We start from the raw sequence: 18,203 nt of genomic DNA, 5'->3' as shown, positions 1-18,203 counted from the left end.
CGGAAACTACAGGCCACGAGAGCCGGTGTCCTGCAGTTTTAGATGTCCTCGATCCAACACAGCTGATTCAAATGGCTAGATTAGCTCCTCAACATGTCTTGAAGTTCTCCAGAGGCCTGGTAATGAACTAATCATTTGATTCAGGTGTAGTGACCCAGGGTGAGATCTAAAATCTGCAGGACACCAGCTCTTGAGGACTAACGCTCCCTACCCATGATCTAATAGTTTGAGTTAGCTAATGTTATGAGTAACGATGGAACGATCTGATATTATGCATCGTATCGGTCCGATACTGATCTAAATTACTGGATCGGATATCGGAGAGAAATTAAAAATGTAATCCGATCCATTAAATATCACGAAAGCACCTCACAAAACTTGCGACATGGGGTAACTCATAGTGGCTGAGAAATGTGAGACCTCTTGGCAGTCTGGTCGAGCATTTGTAGCCTCGCTACCAAACCAGCACTTCATCTCTGAGAAAGTGATCCCAGAGAGAAGTAAAGCAAGTGTGTAAGTTAATCTCTGAATGTTTGTGAAGCATTCCAGCGTTAAGCTTAACAACCGATATATGGAGCGACTGCCTCTTCTTGCTGCTACTTCAGTCATGAAACTGATCAGTGATCAGCTGATCGGCTTTTCTGTTGTGACTCCGTCTCTCTTGTTTGTTTTTGACCCACTTTACACCAGAAAAAGGAAACCAGCGGCTGAACAACAGCAGCACATTAAGCTCGATAAGCTGTAGCTAGAATTTATTTAATATTACTTTCTACACCAGGATCCTTTTCTACGTAGCTGACGGCTGGTAACTGTGCAGGGGCGGATCTAGCAAAGTTTAGCCAAGGGGGCAGGTAGGGCATGAACAGGGAAAAGGGGGCACAAAGACATACTTTTCTTTCTTATTCTCATTTAAAATGTCTAGCTTTTAATAAATAATTATCTGAATCTTACACCCAAAGTTCTTATCTGATGTAAAATGTATAGAAGTCCATTACCGTATATAGTAACCATTAAGTCAAGGTTCTTTATTTGTGACATGCATAGTTATACAAGTATAACACACAGTGAAATGTAGCCTGACACGCTCCTCGACATGTGCAAAAAAATTGGGGGGGGTGTAGAGGAAGAACATTATATATATATATATATATATATATATATATGTATATATGTATATATGTATATATGTATATATATATATATATATGTATATATGTATATATATATATGTATATATATATGTGTGTTAGGGGTGCAACGATACACAAAATTCACGGTTCGGTTCGATACTTTGGTGTCACGGTTCGATATTTTTTCGATACAAAAAATGTTCATGCATTTTTAATTTGTCATTTATTAAAATTATAAATATATATTTTAACTCAAAAGTACAGTTTTTAAATTTAACCCTAACCCTTGTGCGTGTTTTTTTATTTTGACAGCGAATGCGCACCTGCGGACCACTTATGTGCAGCCCTGGTTATTTAGCTCATCATATCGCAGCCACAGAAATTCTTTTGTCCATGAAACCATAAAGCTGCACTTTCTTTTTGCCTTATAGTCTGATTTGTCATAACTTCTCCGTTTTGTGGTAAGCTTTTCTTTGGCTGTCACTTCTTCACCCTGACCTGTCTTATTTGGCTCAGCAGAACTGAAATGCTTTTACACACGTACTCACATAAGCTCAGCGATTCTCTGCGCGATCAACCTCTCACATGTTTAAGCTGCGGGAGATTTCACTTGTCATGTTTGCATAGTAAGCTAACGATTAATAAGACGATGTCAGAGGAATTGGTGCGCAAATTATCATCACTCACAGATCAGTGCTGTCGCTCTCTATACACAGTTCGCACGATTGCAAAGTGAAAGCAAAAAAACAAGCGCAAATTCAAACGCGACTTCAATATGTCACATATTGACAGTGGCTCACCGATGCCAATGACATAATTACCCAGCTACATTTCTGAAAGAATGCAAAAGCATTGACATATATTTTTCCTACAATAGCCCGACGGGCAGGGCAGAGATAGATTTTGGTAGCCCGACTGGAAAAATCGCTAGCTCCGGGACGTCGGGCTAGCGATATTGCAAGCCCTGTATCTGATTGAGGAATCACTCATCTTTGGAAAAGAGTTTATTACAGAGAAATGTCTCTTTCCAAAATAAAAGCTATACTATCCGCTTCTTCTGGGCTATATTCTCAGCAGCATAAGGAGAATCATGTGCTAACAGCTGTCTAAATGACTCGGCTAAAGTTAGTAGCATGCTTGCTTTTTTTTGTCTGCTTCCACTTGTCTTTGCACTAGGATGATGTCGGCGTAAATGTGCAGTCATATTCGTTGTGTTCCCACTAGTGCTTTCAGGTTAATCTCGTTGAAATGACCTTAACGCCACAACACGGCAAATCTCCGTTAACGAGCTACCGCCGATCGCCCCGTGCATGTGGCTAGACGGCCAACACGTTAACGAGCTAACTGCGCTAACACACTAGTTCACACCAATGTAATTGAGCATTGCATGGCACATCCAACATACTGTTTTACTTTAGTCCATGACTCGCTTACCTTCAGGGTCATACGTCACATGAAAACCAAAATAATTCCAAACGCCAGATCTGAATGAGGTTCAATGCCTGTTGCAAGGAGAGCTTAACTTCTGTCTCGCTAGCTTGCCCTGCGCTCTTCCTTCTGACTATGCTGTCTGTGTTGAGCGCTCAGTGGATCTGCGCTCGACAGTGCAGCCTAGGCGGAGTAGTCGAACACAGATTCACTGAGCGCTCAACACAGACAGCATTGTCAGAAGGAAAATTGATAAAATAAATTACAAATGTTGTATTGTTCGATACATATGCGTACCGAACCGAAAGCACTGTATCGAACGGTTCAATATCGATACGAATATCGTTGCACCCCTAATATATATATATATATATATATATATATATATATATATATATATATATATATATATATATATATATATAGGTATGTATATATGTATATATATATATATATATATATATATATATATATAGTATGTAGTATATACATTAAGTTTAATATACCCTAGTAAGGTATAGTACTTTTTCCTTTGGGAAGGTACCATCTGTGCAGTCTGCAATTCTGTTGAAGAAAGATGTTGAATCTATTTATTTTAATTAATTTTTAATTTAATTATTGTTGAAATATAATTGATTTCTCTGCATTTTTTTTTACACGTGCATTAAATTAAAGTTGATTGCGTCATAAGGCGCATAGGTGGTTCCCTATTTTTTATTTATTTATTTTTGCTAGGAGTTGGCAACCCTATTAGTTAGGTTGCTTAATATTTCCGCTAAGTACTCTTTAAAATACCAGAATAGTGAGGATGGTGTAGGTTTAAATTTATTAGATTTATCAGTATTTCTGAATTATGAAATAGTTTTTGCATACAGGTTTAACAGAATAGCTTTAGCATTTAGTTTTTTTTTAAACTTGAGTATGAACTTATACAAAGCAAGATATTAAAAAAATTATTTTGTTGATTTAAAAAATACACTATATCAGATTCATATCGGTATCGGCAGATATCCAAATTAATGATATCATTATCGGACATAAAAAAGTGGTATCGTGCCATCTCTAGTTATGAGATTCAAATATTTTTTTAAAACACTTTACCAAATGATTAATTTGTCGATTTATGATAAGATATGATAAGATAAACCTTTATTAGTCCCTCAAGAGGGACATTTGAATTGTCAAAAGTTATGACAACTTGGGACACTTCACTGTGAAAACCAAGGCCGTTATAACCACTGTCCAAAGGTACTGTCAAGGTGGAAATGTCAGAAGTGCAAAGTGTTTCTGTGCCTGAAAGGCCCACCAGCAGTGCTTTGTTGCGCATCACCAGAAATAAAGGACATCTAACACCTCTAAATTGCAGTTGGTTCTGTAGCACAACAACTCTCTTGTACCTGTTCTGTCTAGTCTGCTGCTAAGTTACAGAAGTTTATAACTGATTTATTAAGCTTTTAAAAATATTTTTGTATTCAGAGTTTTACCATTAATGAAAATCTCAACCGTTTGGTAGAGGCCTATGTTTAAAAGAAAAACTATGGCGTTTCAAACTATGTTTGAAAAAAAAAATCTAAACTTTGTTACTGTTGTTCTAAAGGAATAAAAATGCAAAGAAATATTTTTTTAATTGCAATTGTCTTGATGTGAACCTCAAATGGTTAAAAGAATTTATAGAATTACAAAGACAAAATCTCAGAACTTACACAGCCTTCAGTCCATTTAAAAATATAGATATAGAGTCTGACCAATACCAACACCATTATTTGTTGTTTTGAAAATTTGTTATATATATTTTTAGACACATGAAACATAAACAGACGCTCAACCATAAAAGGCCGATGGGGTGTTGTCATCACCCCCACTGGGTGGGTGGCATGGACACACAAGTGTGTACCCTGCCTTATGCCCAGCTAGGATAAGTTCCAGCCCTCCCGTGACCCTTGTCCACCTCCAGCTGGAGGTGTAGCTGCTGAAAATGTCTAACTAAATCTCATTGACCTGGAACACAACTGTTTTCTCTTCACTTTTAAAATTTTAATTTATCAGCCGATCTAAATGTCAATACAGATATATCAGGAAATGTTTTATATCAGTTGATTGCTCAGCCCCACCAATACATTGGTTGAACTTTAGTAGATGCTACAACAGGAAAGAGAAGTATGTTCTTCTGTATGGATCAGAATTCCAACTCAGCATTTGCATCACAAGCTTTAGAGATGTACCAAACTCTGACATAGACAACATGTGAGACTGTTGTTCTCTTTGCAAGAATAGATGTTACCGCTACTGTTTCAGGAAATCTCACTTTCAAACACAGGCACTTGTAGCTAAAATCCTGAGTCTACATCCCACTCAGAAGGGCTAGAATTAAACTTTTAAGTGGTTTTTTTTTTGTATTTACCATTAGGATAAAGGGATGGTGAACCATTTTTTTCACTCGAGTTAAATATCAGCAAAGACTTTCACCTTTTTTATTCATCCCGAAATGTTGATTCTAATCATCTGAACAGAGTCAACTTTTTGGTATTTCCTTACCTGGATGATTGAGCATGCATCAATGCTTTTTAGAAAAGTTTTGTGGTTCAGTTTGTATCTAACCAGGCCAGAAGTCAGAGTGTTCAGACCTCTCAGTTCTATTTTGTTTGTTGTCTAATGTATATTTTGAGCTTTTATCAAGAGATTATCTGTAAATAAACTTGTTTCTACAATCAGTTTGAAGTGAAGAGGCCCAGCAAAGCTCTGACTGGAGGCACGCAGACCCTTCCAAATTTCCGGATCCGCATCTTGGAGGATTCCCAGACTGAAATACTCTCTAACCTTGGTATACTTCATGTTCTTTGTTTTTCAGATATGTTTTTTTTTTTTTTTTTCTTACCAATATTAAATGTGTTGGAATGTAAAGAGGCCCAGCAAACTGTTTCAGAGTGACATTCATCGTTATTTCAGGACCTCAAGGTGGACTCTTAGGTTTTACAAATGATCATGAAAGTGCCTTTTTTTTCTTGGTTTCACGATTTCACAATGACTTCTTTGTATTTCAGTGTTTAAGAAATGTCCGGTGCAGGATCTGAGGTGTCCTCCTGGTCTACAGGAGGACGACTTCCTGGAGCTGCTGAGGTCCACCTTCCCTCAGCTAGGCTCTGATGAACCTTTGGACTTTTTTACATCCAGCACAAACAGGAGGCTCCAGCCTTTGCAAGTAGAGCCAAGGACCCCAGAGGTGATCTACAAGGCCATCAAGACTGCAGGAAGCTCGGCCCTCTACATCAGACCGAAGGTAGGTTGATACAGTTCTAAACAATTCATAAGAGGCATTTTGACACTTGTGGAGTGATGTTTTGTTGGGAAGGACTGCATTCTCTTCAAGATTCAAGATCCAAGAGCTTTATTGTCAATACAGTAGTATACAAAGTATACAGTGTATACAGAATTATGTGACTGAGTGCAAATAAGCATGTTGTTTTCAGGTCCAGTTTGTAGTGGATTTGTGGAAGTTTTTTTTTTTTTTTTTTGAGTCTTTTAATGAGTATTGTAAGGTGTTCATAAGGGTGTATGTGTATATCAGTCATTTTGTGGTAGTGAGTTGAGGGCTCTGACTGCTTGGGGGAAGAAGCTCTTGCAGTGTCTGGTCGTTACGGTTTTGATGCTGCAAAACCATCTGCCAGATGGAAGGAGGGAGAACAGTGCATGTGAGGGGTGGAAGGTGTCCTTCACTATGCTGTTCTCACGTCGGATGATGTGTCTGCCATAGTTGGGAGCTGTCCTCACTATCCGCTGCAGAGACCTCTTTTCAGCGAGGGTGCAGTTCCTGTACCAGATAGTGATGTAACAGGACGCTCTCAATGGTTCCCTGGTAAAATGATGAGAGGAGGGAGACTGTCCTTCTTCAGTTTCCTAAGAAAGTGAAGACATTGTTGGGCTTTCTTCATGATGGTGGTGGTGTTCAGGTTCTAGGAGAGGTCAGCTGATATGTGCACACCCAGGAACTTCACACTGTTGACCATCTCAACAGCAGATCTGTTGATGTGCAGTGGGGTGTGGGTCGTTGACCTCTTCCTGAAGTTAACAACCATCTCTTTAGTCTTCTGAACATTTAGAGACAGGTTGTTATTCTGACACCAGTCCACCAGGTGTTGAAGTGTCATCCTGACATCTGCTGTGGACAAACAGAGTACTTGGTCATTGGGGGAGGGGGGCATCTTCCTTGCTGACTCTTTGTTCTCTGCTTCAAAACGTGCAAAGAAGTCATTTAGTTGGTCTGGCAGTGAGGGATCACTGCTGCATGCCGGAGGTTAGGGCTGGGCGATATGGCCTAAAATCCATATTGCGATATAATTTGAAGCACGTGCGGTAATGATATATATCGCGATATATGATTTTCTTCTGTATAACGTATTTTCCACACTATAAGGCACACTTAAAATCCTTTAATTTTCTCAAAAATCGAGAGTGTGCCTTATGTATGAATTCTGGTTGTGCTTACTGACCTCGAACCGATTTTGGCGTGCAGAAATCTGTTAAAAAAATGTTTTAGTACATGTTTGGTAAGCCGCACTGCTTGATGGATTGTCAGAGCATTACGGCTGCCATAGTGAGGAGCTTCACGGAGTAATCTGGGTCCAAAATTCCGTCCGCTTCAGGTCCCAAAGTCAAACGAACACTGAGAGCTAAAAACGGTCTAAATTCTTTCGTCTTTAATAAAATCATCAGCGTTGCTGTTTAACAAGTGTAACAATTAAGTTTAACATCCATGCATCAATGAAAACAGAATTTTTTAAATTTGACGGAGTTACAAGTTAACAGGAAGTTAGCTCGCTAGCTTCCACCCAAACATGACATACCATGTTCTGACTGAGAGATTTTTGAAACTAATTAAAACATGCAGCTCTGCTACCACTTCCAACATAAATGAAGACAGAAAACTAAACAGCAGTGGCATTTGCAGGGTTACTGAAGTTGGACTACCTGGTATATAATTGGTTGTGCTATGCGACTGCTAGCGACACAGCTATGTTAGCATAACATTAGCACAGTGAAGCTGGAGGACGAACACCAACTTTTTTTCCACGCAATAAAAGTTAACGTGAGGGATTCTGGTGATCAGGGACAAATGCAATCGTATAGCAGGATGCTATACACGGGCTAAACTTCAGTCAGGAGAACAACTGAGATTATTCATCCACAATACGAGGGTAGTTATTAATATACTGCAACAACATGGGAATAGAACAGCTGCGAGAGAATTCAACATTAATGAATCAATGTTACGGAAGTGGAGGAAGAGCAGTTTTTGGCTTTCCCCATATTTCAAAAGTGCTTCATCTCTTTGCCATGACTGTCGCCCGGCATAATTTGCAGATGATAATGGTTGTAGCCGCTGCGATGCTTTCAACCAAAACAGGCGCAGCTTGATGATGTCATCAACATGCGCTACTGCAATAGAGCGGTATAGTCAAAATCTCTATCGTTGGCCAAACTTATATAGTTTCTATCGTATATCGTTTATATCGCCCACCCCTACCGGAGGTGTTGGCTTGTAGCCCGTGATTGTTTGGATGCCCTGCCACATGCACAGAGTATCCTTTGTACTTGTGAAATGTGTGTTGATCTTATCTGCATACTGCCGCTTTGCCTCTTTGATGGCCTGTGATAGGTCTGCTCTGGCTGTAGTGTAAACTTCTCTATTTTTGGACTTAAAGGTAGAGTCTCTGATTTTCATCAGGTTGCGTAGCTTTGCAGAGAACCGGGGTTTTTATTCAAAGCAATCTCGCAGAACAGATATGACCCCCTCTTGCCATGTTTTCACCTCTCTGACGGTTGGAAGTCTGATCCGTTTGTTGATGGGTCTCTTAATGGCATTTTCAGAACAAATATTCAATAATTTTGCCTGTTCAGACATGTTCTGATTATTTTCATACCAATTGGGTTGTATTTTTACCAATTAGTGCATATTCATCTGGTATTGTTATATCAACAGGGTAACAAATTTTTTACACATTTAGGGTTGTTTGTTCAGTCCAGGAGATTTTTTGCGATTGTGTAAGTTTTTCCATAGAGACTGAATCATTTGGAAGCTAAAGCTTTCAAATGATGAAATGTTATGTCAGTTGGGGCATGTTTTTTTTTTCTGTTGGGGAAACTAAACACTGGGATGGTGAAGTTTGAGATATTTTTCTGCTGTGTCTGTTTCTCCAGAAACAAGATGACAACTCCAGATCCAACCCTGCAACACCATCAGCTGATCGAGCAAAATATATCAAAAGGTAATCAAACTAACCAGAAGCATTATATGTTAAAAGAATGCTTAAGGAATTGGGGTTGGTTGACGTGTGGAGGGATGCACACTCACTGGAAAAGAAATATACCTTTTCTTCACATTCCCACCATATGTATTCAAGACTGGACTATTTTTTTATGTGACACTTTGATAAGCATAGAATTATAAATTGTGATATAGGGGTGAGAGATATTTCGCACCATGCAGGGGTGTACCTGACACTCCATTTGGATTCAGATCGCAAAGAGACTTTATGGAGGCTTAATACTAGTCTACTAAATGATGTAGAATTCAAAAAGTTTGTAAAAGAAGAATTTAAGGAATACATGGAGTACAATAACAATGGTGATATTTCTCCTAGTATTTTATTGGATGCAGCGAAGGCAGTTCTTACGAGGGAAGCTAATTTTGTGGTCCTCATATTAAAAAAAGGAAAAAGAGAAGTATCTAAAAGACCTTGCTACGAGACTGAAACACCTAGAATCAGAACATATGAAAAATTAAAGAAACACAACAGATATTAATAGGTTATATGATGACCAAATAGAGAAAAGGGCTAAACTCATTAAGCAGAATTATTATGAAAATGGTCCCAAATCTAAGAGACTCCTTACTTGGAGGATACGGAAACAGCAGGCTGACAGATTTATTCAGAAAATTAAAACCCCAGCAAATGATAAGATATGTCATGACATGAAAAGCATAAAATAATCTTTTGTGACCTATTATACCCGACTGTACGCAGAACCACACATGATAGATGTGCCCTCTGTTAATGTATTTCTTTCCTCACTTGATTTACCATCGATAGGAACAGAACAAAATACAAGATACACAAACAATAACTGCGGAGGAGATTAACAAGGCTATTTCAAAATTGAAAGGTAATAAGATGGCCGATGAGGATGGCTACCCGGCAGAGTGGTATAAACACTTCAGAGTAGTAACCCCTCTGCTGAGGGATTGCTTTAACCATGTGCTTACGGGGGGGGGGGGATACCACCATCCTGGAAACGAGCAGTTATCTCAGTAATTCCCAAACTGGGTAAAAATAGAACAGAATGTGGTTCCTATAGACCCGTATCAGTCTTGAATATCGACTATGGGATATTTGCAACAATATTAGCTAAACGGTTGGAATTTATAACTTCAGAACTAACTGATACAGAAACAGGTTTTGTTCGAAATAGGCAAACTCATGATAACGTGAGGCGGGCTCTCCATCTAATAAATAAAATGAAAAATATCGAATCAGTAGCTGTCAGGCTTGATGACGAAAAAGGCGTTTTGTAATTTTATTTGGGCCAAACAAAAACCAAGAATAAAATTTTAGACATTACAACTGCAAAAGGACAAAGGTGGATTCACTCTGCCATGTCTTGAGGACTATTATAGGGCTGCACAGTTACGAGTGATGATTGGGTGGTGTGATCCAATGTGTGAGGCTAAATGGAGATCAACCACTCATTAAAGGACATATAGATGCAGACCTGCTCCCAGCACTAATGAAAGTGCCCATAGAGACATGTTATAGGATACTCAAATATAAGAAAACTGAAAAAAGTCTGCTTACGATTCGGATTTTGCACCTGCAAACATGGATAAGAGATTTATAGAGTGGTCACATAAGGGTATAACAGGCTACTGGAAGATTACAGATAAAAATGTACTAAAAGACTACCAGCAACTCCAGAGAAGTTTTTACTTGGAAAGACAGGATTTGTTTAGATACCTCCAGCTGAGGCACCATTACGACAGAAACATAAAATTCCTAGAAGAGGAGGACACGGGCTTGGTTAAAATCTTCATTGACTCTTGTAAGGGCAATGCACCAAAGAAACACATATCCAGATTATACAAATGTTTACAAAGATGTAGGAATAATGACACAACATATATCAAAGCTAAATGGGAAAAAGAGGCTGAAATAATAAAACATGACAACAACTGGTTCAATATATGTAAGGCTGTGGTAATGACCTCAAGCTCACATCTATGGAGGGAATTTGCATGGAAAAACAGTGCGTTTTTTTGTCACGCATAATACTAAGAGTAAACAAAGTAAAGACCCCGACAAGGCTCAGTGTTGGAGAAACTGTGGATGTGTATCTGCAGGACATTTTCATATTTTTTGGGAATGTGCTAAGATTGTTCCCTATTTGCTAGTAGTAATCAAAGAAATCAATACCGTGATGGGCTTGAACTTGGCCCCTGATTTCACTGTGTTTTATCTATGTGATTTGCCACAAGGACTGAGGAATTCAGACAAATATCTTTTATTGATACTTTTGGCTGGTGCAAAGAAAGCCATAACTCGCAAATGGCTAAACGTGGATCCACCGTCATTCTTGGACTGCATAGGCATTATCAAGAAAATTTACACAACGGAGAGACTGACTTTCTCACTAAGACTTGCTGCTGATAAATTTGAGAAATACTGGAAAAAATGGGATCTTTACTTAAATGGAAAAATATTATAATTTCTGGTACCATGTGTCATTTCTGTAATTCACCTATTTGATCTGATTGTACCATAAAGGGATATGTCTTTTTTTTTGTTTGTTAGGCTAGATGCTCTGTGCTTGTTGGGGGTCTGCATGTTTTGTAAAAGATATACAGGACTGTCAATAAAAATAAAGTGTAAAAAATAAAAAGGTAATCAAACTAAAGAGGGCATCACTTGTGCGCTCTTGTGTATTTGCTGGCTCTAAAGACGTATAGCACTGCTGCACCAAACCTAGAGCCAGTCATACATTTTGGCCACGTTTTGTTGTAAAAATTGAAAACACAATGCTGTGACACTTTCAGCCAATTAAAGCCATTAAAAAATGTATTTTCCTTCTTCTCTGCGTGTTTGCGTTTGATAGGGTGAAATACAATGACGCAAAGACTCCTATAGATTTCCGGATCCGCATCCTTGAGGACTCTCAGATTGACACGCTCTCGAACACTGGTACGGTCATGTTCTTCATTATGGAGCTAAAATGATTAGTCGATTAGTCCTAGAGACTGGCAAACTATGATTGCTAAATAAAAATATATGTACAGTGGTGTGAAAAGGGGTTTGCCCCTTTCTTGATATATTTTTTGTTTGTCACACTTGAATGTTTCAGATCATCAAACATAGTTTTAGACAAAGATAACACAAGTGAACACAAAATGCAGTTTCTAAATGAAGGTGTTTATTATTAAGGGAGGAAAAAAATACAAAATGTGTGAAAAAATGATTTCCCCTAAACCTAGTAACTGGTTGGGCCACACTTAGTAGCAACTGCAATCAAATGTTCTTGATAACTTTAACAGCGCTGAATTTTGGCTCACTCATCTTTGCAGAATTGTTGTAATTCAGTTGTATTGGAGGGTTTTCGAGCATGAACAGCCTTTTTGATGTCATGCCACAGTCTCATAAAGATGTTTTCTGGCAAAACTGAGATGTACCTTTTGCTCAGCAGTGGTTTTTGTGTTGGAACTCTGACTTGCAGACCATTTTCCCCCTTAATAACAACATTCGTCATTTAGATGGGCGATCGTGGCTCAAGAGTTGGGAGTTCGCCTCGTAATCGGAAAGTTGCCGGTTCGAGCCCCGGCTTGGACAGTCTCGGTCGTTGTGTCCTTGGGCAAGACACTTCACCCGTTGCCTACTGATAGTGGTCAGAGGGCCCGGTGGCGCCAGTGTCCGGCTGCCTCACCTCTGTCAGTGCGCCCCAGGGTGGCTGTGGCTACAATGTAGCTGCCATCACCAGTGTGTGAATGTGTGTGTGAATGGGTGGATGACTGGATGTGTAAAGCACTTTGGGGTCCTTAGGGACTAGCAAAGCGCTATACGAATACAGAGCTGGAAATCGGGAAGGGGGTAAACACTTTTCCACATCACTGTATATATTCCACAGCTGGTTACTAAGTGGTTGCCTGAGGTTATCAGAAATCGCTAGGCAAAACTCCAAAGCAATTACAAGGAAATCGAAGGTGTAGCAACTGATTTTGGATAACTAGCAACTAGTCAGGGAATGCACATTTTTACCTAGCAACCAGAAGCTGCCAGGGAGTCTCTAGGCTGGTGTAGCTGAAGCCTTAATAAGTTACAAAGAAGTGTGTTTGTGTGAGTCCTGTCACTGATTTATGTTAATGCAAGTTTACAAAACCTCTCAGTGACCAGTAGTCGTTTGATGAGGTCTTCTTGGACTGTGGTTGATCACTCTGCTAATTTTTTTTTTTTGTTTTCTTTTGTTTTATAGACTCAAATAACTGTTAAATAACTGTTAGTTAAATAACTGTTAGTTTCTTTTAGGCTTTAGATCCATCAAAGGTTGAACTCTTTTTATTTCAGTGTTTAAGAAATGTCCGGTGCAGAATCTGACGTGTCCTCGTGGTCTGCAAGAGGACGACTTCCTGGAGTTGCTGAGGTCCACCTTCCCTCAGCTGGGCTCTGAAGAACATTTGGACTTTCTCATATCAAGCTCACACAAAAGGCTCCAGCTGTTGCAAATAGAGCCGAGAACTCCAGAGGCGATCTACAACGCCATCAATGCTGTTGGAAACTCGGCCCTCTACATTAGGCCAAAGGTAGGTTGAAGCAGTTATAGACAATTCATATGAGACATTTTGACACAACATTTACATTTGTTAGCACATGATTTCTGCTTTTCTGTAGAGCAGCAGCTTTCACAATCTGCTTTGCTCCTAGCTTGTCGATATTTTTGAGTCAGGTGACTTTCTAGCAAGGAAGTAACATTTGAAATATGGTTCTTACTGGCTTGTAAATGTCTGTAGTTGTGGGTTGACTAGAAGAAGAGAATTTTTGAAAAGACGGTTGAATTTAAAAAATCTAATCTAAACTTGTACTTTTGTTGTTTTTGCAAATAAATTTGTAAAAATAATTTGTGGAACTAACCCTTACAGACAGGGAAGGAGGAGGAGAAGACCCTTCACTCTTTACAGACAAATGTCGATCCACCGTCCAGTGATACCGAGGCACTAAGAAGTGTTAAAGCTAAACTGCTTTCCAGGTAATTTAAAAAACTGATAAAACAACTGAAATTAAAGAGATTTGCTACTGATATATATTTTTTTTACAAAGGCTTTTACAAAAACATCTTCTGAAACAATAAAAAATTAAATGAACAGCATGAAAAAAAATCAATTGTAGCCAGATGACACCATAACTTACTTGATTATTATGCTTAATTAGATTAATTAATATAAAGAAATGCATACATCATTTTACTAACAGGAGTCAACTGAAAATTAAAGATGGCGAAATCTGAGAAAAGAAAATGGCTCTAGAATTCGCAATTTACAGTTTTACAGGTGGAAATTTTTCAGCAATTTAATTAATGCATTTAATTAATTAATTAAGATATATAAATCTGAGATCTAGTCTAATCTCCTAGTTTCCTAGTTTTGTGTTTTGTTTCCTGCTTTTAGTGTTCGTGTTTCACAGCAAATAAAGCCGTTTTGAGTGTTAGACGTTAAATGTCTCAGGTTGTAAGGGACAATTCAGATGACCTTTATTGGATCCCAGTGATCTCTGGGGCCCTCAGACAATGTCAGTTAACACAATCCTCCGTGCCATCTGCAGATACTAGCTAAAGCTCCGTCATGCAAAAATAAGTCATATTTGAACATGGCCCAGAGGTGCCATCATGTCATGTGGGCCAAGAGTCATTCGAAGAAGTCCAAATTTAATATTATTGTTGGTGATCATGAACGTTGCGTCCGCCAGGGAGACCATCCATCGTGTTATCAGCGTTCAGTTCAAAAGCCAGCTTGTCTGATGGTAACGGGGTGTATAAGTGCAGACGGTATTGGCAGTGTGCTTGTTTTGGAACGAACTATGAAAGCTGAAAGGTATATAAAGGTTGTAGAGCAAGATATGCTTTCCTGGGAGGAAAACTCTTATCCTTTTTTTGTGCAAATTTTTGTTTTGCAACAACATGTACCTAAAGCCCATTAAATATCAAGTGTTTTTCGAGATTGGATTACAGTGGTCCCTCACTATAATGCGTTCCATTTTCGCGGCCTCGCTGTTTCACAGATTTTTTGGGTGCAATTTTGCATGCTTTTTTTTTTCACAGCGCATTTTGTCCTATGTCCTGATCGACTGTAAACCATTGTCAATCACTCTCGTACCATGTCTCCAGTACAGTACAGGATGTGTTCAGCTTGTCAAATTTACATAAATCTTCGCTAGCAGAAGAAAGCAAACACAACAGTGTCGACGTCAAAGGCACCTGCAGTAGCACACCAAAAGGCAGAGGAAGATGCACAAAAAGTTGGACTTCTGGACAAGCTAAAGGAGGATAGAAGTTACCGTATTTTTCGGACCATAAAGCTCACTGGATTATAAGGTGCATTAAGCAAAAAAACAAACAAAAACCAAACAGTCAGATAAGTCAAACTTTACTCAACTCATTCTTCTTCCATTGATTCATTAATGATGAATTCTCTGGCAGCTGCTCTATTCGTATGTTCTGTACCTGAAAACAGGTTTTGATCTTTGGTTTCATTCTATAATACTGGACTTATTTTTCTACAAAGGTTTGAACTTTGTGTGAAAGTGTGTGAAAGAAGTGTGAAAATGTTCATGCCTGTCTGAGAAAAGTCTACAGAGTGTGTAGTGAGGGGTTTTACAGCCTTAAAACATCTATAATATTTGTAAAAAATAAAGATTACCAGTTTGCGAATTTTACCTATTGTGGGTTATTTTTAGAATGTAATTCCCGCGATAAACGAGGGACCGCTGTAACTGGGATTCAGTGAACACTTAAGACTTTGTCTTAAAGTCATTTCGAATTTGCACAAAGTAACTACAAATTTATGTTCCTCGGCAGCCCAACTCAGCATGACGATGACACCACAGTCGATGTTCTGGCCACCAACTCAACATCAGAAAACCAGGACCTGCGAACTGAAGAAGATGCTAGTGACAGCGAAGTTAACTCCAGTGATGGCATGAATGAAGATGAGATGTTGGATGGAGACGATGACTGGAAACCTGATCCCAAGCTGCAACTGCCAAAAAGAAAAAAAGAAAAACAAACAAAAAAGAAGCAAGTAGCCAAGTGTTGGATAAAGAGGTTTAAGGGTAAAGTTTCCTGTAAAGTTTGTGGAGTTGGGTACACTCACCTGGCCAGTTTGATGAGACACATCTGGAGTCACGTGGGTGAGCCGCAGAGTGTTTGTGGAGTTTGTGGAAAGACTTTGGACTCTGTGGAAAAGTTGAAGGACCATCTTCAAAATTACCAAAAAACTTACAAGTGTTCAATTTGCGGGAAGTCTTTCTACTCCAGAAAGAGCTTGCGGAGCCATGTGTCTTTTCACACAGCAAACAAGCTGTTCAAATGTAACGTTTGTAGCAAAACCTTTCCTCGAATGTCTGCCCTGAGGATTCACCGTTCGATTCATGTGCAGGAGAAACTATACCAATGTGATATATGCCCCAAATCATTTGTTCTTAAGGGACAGCTCACAGCTCACACCAAAACCCACACCAGGAAAGAGCGATACCACTGTAAGATTTGTGGTAAGTCTGTCGCTGATCGCAGGGCTTTGAGCCGACACAAGCTGACTCACACTGGTGAGCGGCAGTATTGCTGCCACATCTGCGGAAAGCAATTCAGACTTCAATGGTCTTTGAAGACTCATGAGAAGATTCACACAGCCAGGGACCAACCATACCTCTGCCACATCTGCTGCAAAACCTTCACGACAAATCAGACCCTGAAGGCTCACCTGAAGACGCACAGCAACGAGAAGCCTTTTGTCTGCGTCACATGCAATAAAGGTTTTGTGAGCAACAGCGAACTAAAGAAACACTTGCGAGTGCACAGCGGTGAGGCTCCATACGGCTGCACCATATGTGGACGTTTTTTTAAACAAAGGGCTGCCCTAAACTCCCACGTCAAGATCCATGCGGGCATCAAACAGTTTGTGTGTGAGATCTGTGGGAAGGCGTGCTCTCGCAAGGCACACCTGAAGATTCACATGAGGATCCACAATGGAGAGAGACCGTATCAGTGCACATTATGCGAGAAAGCCTTCACTCAGAGCCACTGTTTAAAATCGCACATGAAAACCCACCAGCCCGAAGAACACAAGTCCGCCACTCAGTCCACGCTCTAAGAGACATTTTAGCGCAGGGTCTTAAAAATCAGTCAGTTAAACATTTTAGTTTCCCAAGTTCATGTGCTACAACCTTTTATATTTGTTTGTTTTCTTAAGTCAAAAAAGTATGGAAGTGTTAACAAATTTTTCAGACTATTTTTGGATAGTTAAATGTAAATGTGATTATGATGGCCTCACTATGGTGAGTTTTCCCTGAAATAGAAAAGGAAAAATTCTGTGTATTAACAAAAAACGAGTGACTTATTCAGTTATTGATTATTTCTTTTGGAGATTATTTCGTTTTTGGGGGTTTTTTTTTACCAAATATGTAGATGAACATTTTAATTTTCCTTTTTCAACTTGTGTTACTTGACACTGCCGACTAAGGTGGAGTCAAAAAAGTAGTTTATGTTCTTCTGTTGAGCAAATCCTCAACTCCAGACTTTCTATCCATAAAAAATTCTATCCATCCATCAAACCAGTTCAGACTTGTGGGTGCTGACTGGGGTCTATCCTAACTGTCAGAAGAGGAAGAGGATGGATGAATGGATAAATATAATTGTTAAAGTGCCACCTTGCCTCAATTGCTGTAGTGTTAGCAATTACAGTATGATTTTTTTCCAGATGAGTCTTGTTAGATTCCGAGGTAGGCTTTGGGGTTTCACTTGTTTGGAACAGCAAAATGTTACAAATCTTACTGTGTGAACTGTGTGCTTAATTTAGATAGTAACATGCTTCCTTGAATAAAAAAATAAACAAAAAGCTTACTGGTACTGAGTTGGACCTCCTTTAGCCTTTAGAACTGCCTTAATTCGACCAGGCAGAAATTCAACAATGTGCTGGAAACATAGCTCAGAGATTTTTCTCCATATTGACATTAAAGCATCGCACAGTTCCTACAGATTTGCTGGTTGCACGAGCATGATGCAAATCTTGGATTTAGAGCATGTTCAAGAAACCAGTTTGAGATTATCTGAGCTTTGTAGCAGTGTGTGTTACCCTGCTGGAAGCACTCATTAGAACAGAATGGGGGAACTCAGTGTCCTGCAGGTTTTAGATGTCTCCTTGAACCAAATGATTCAAAATTACCTCATCAACATGTCTTGAAGTTCTACAGAGGTAATGAACTAATCATTTGGTTGGGATGTGTTGACCTAGAGTGATATCTAAAACTTGCAGGATGGGCCCTTGAGGGCTGGAGTTCCCCACCACCCTGCATTGTTCCCCCCATCCCTCAACTCTTTTTCCTGTGAACACTTTCCTGA

General features: G+C 39.2%; 2 protein-coding genes across 4 annotated transcripts in view; both read left to right on the top strand.

Moving 5' to 3' along the window:
• LOC113019460 (zinc finger protein 583-like) overlaps positions 1–17,711 on the top strand; it is a 29,293-nt gene extending 11,582 nt beyond the window's left edge. For all 3 annotated transcript variants that reach the window (XM_026163192.1, XM_026163193.1, XM_026163191.1), the window contains 7 exons: positions 5,271–5,379; positions 5,600–5,835; positions 8,754–8,821; positions 11,703–11,788; positions 13,163–13,398; positions 13,735–13,841; positions 15,666–17,711. In XM_026163192.1, coding sequence (XP_026018977.1) covers positions 5,271–5,379; positions 5,600–5,835; positions 8,754–8,821; positions 11,703–11,788; positions 13,163–13,398; positions 13,735–13,841; positions 15,666–16,956 — 2,133 coding nt within the window. In that variant the 3' untranslated portion in view covers positions 16,957–17,711. The remainder of the gene's footprint in view (positions 1–5,270; positions 5,380–5,599; positions 5,836–8,753; positions 8,822–11,702; positions 11,789–13,162; positions 13,399–13,734; positions 13,842–15,665) is intronic.
• LOC113019455 (deleted in malignant brain tumors 1 protein-like) overlaps positions 1–18,203 on the top strand; it is a 616,212-nt gene that overhangs the window by 330,625 nt on the left and 267,384 nt on the right. The window lies entirely within an intron of this gene.

This window comes from Astatotilapia calliptera, chromosome 3 (assembly GCF_900246225.1).
Source record: "Astatotilapia calliptera chromosome 3, fAstCal1.2, whole genome shotgun sequence".
NCBI classification, from domain to species: domain Eukaryota; kingdom Metazoa; phylum Chordata; class Actinopteri; order Cichliformes; family Cichlidae; genus Astatotilapia; species Astatotilapia calliptera.
The sequence above is the reverse complement of the archived record's forward strand: the minus strand, read 5'-3'. Positions and strand labels throughout refer to the sequence as shown.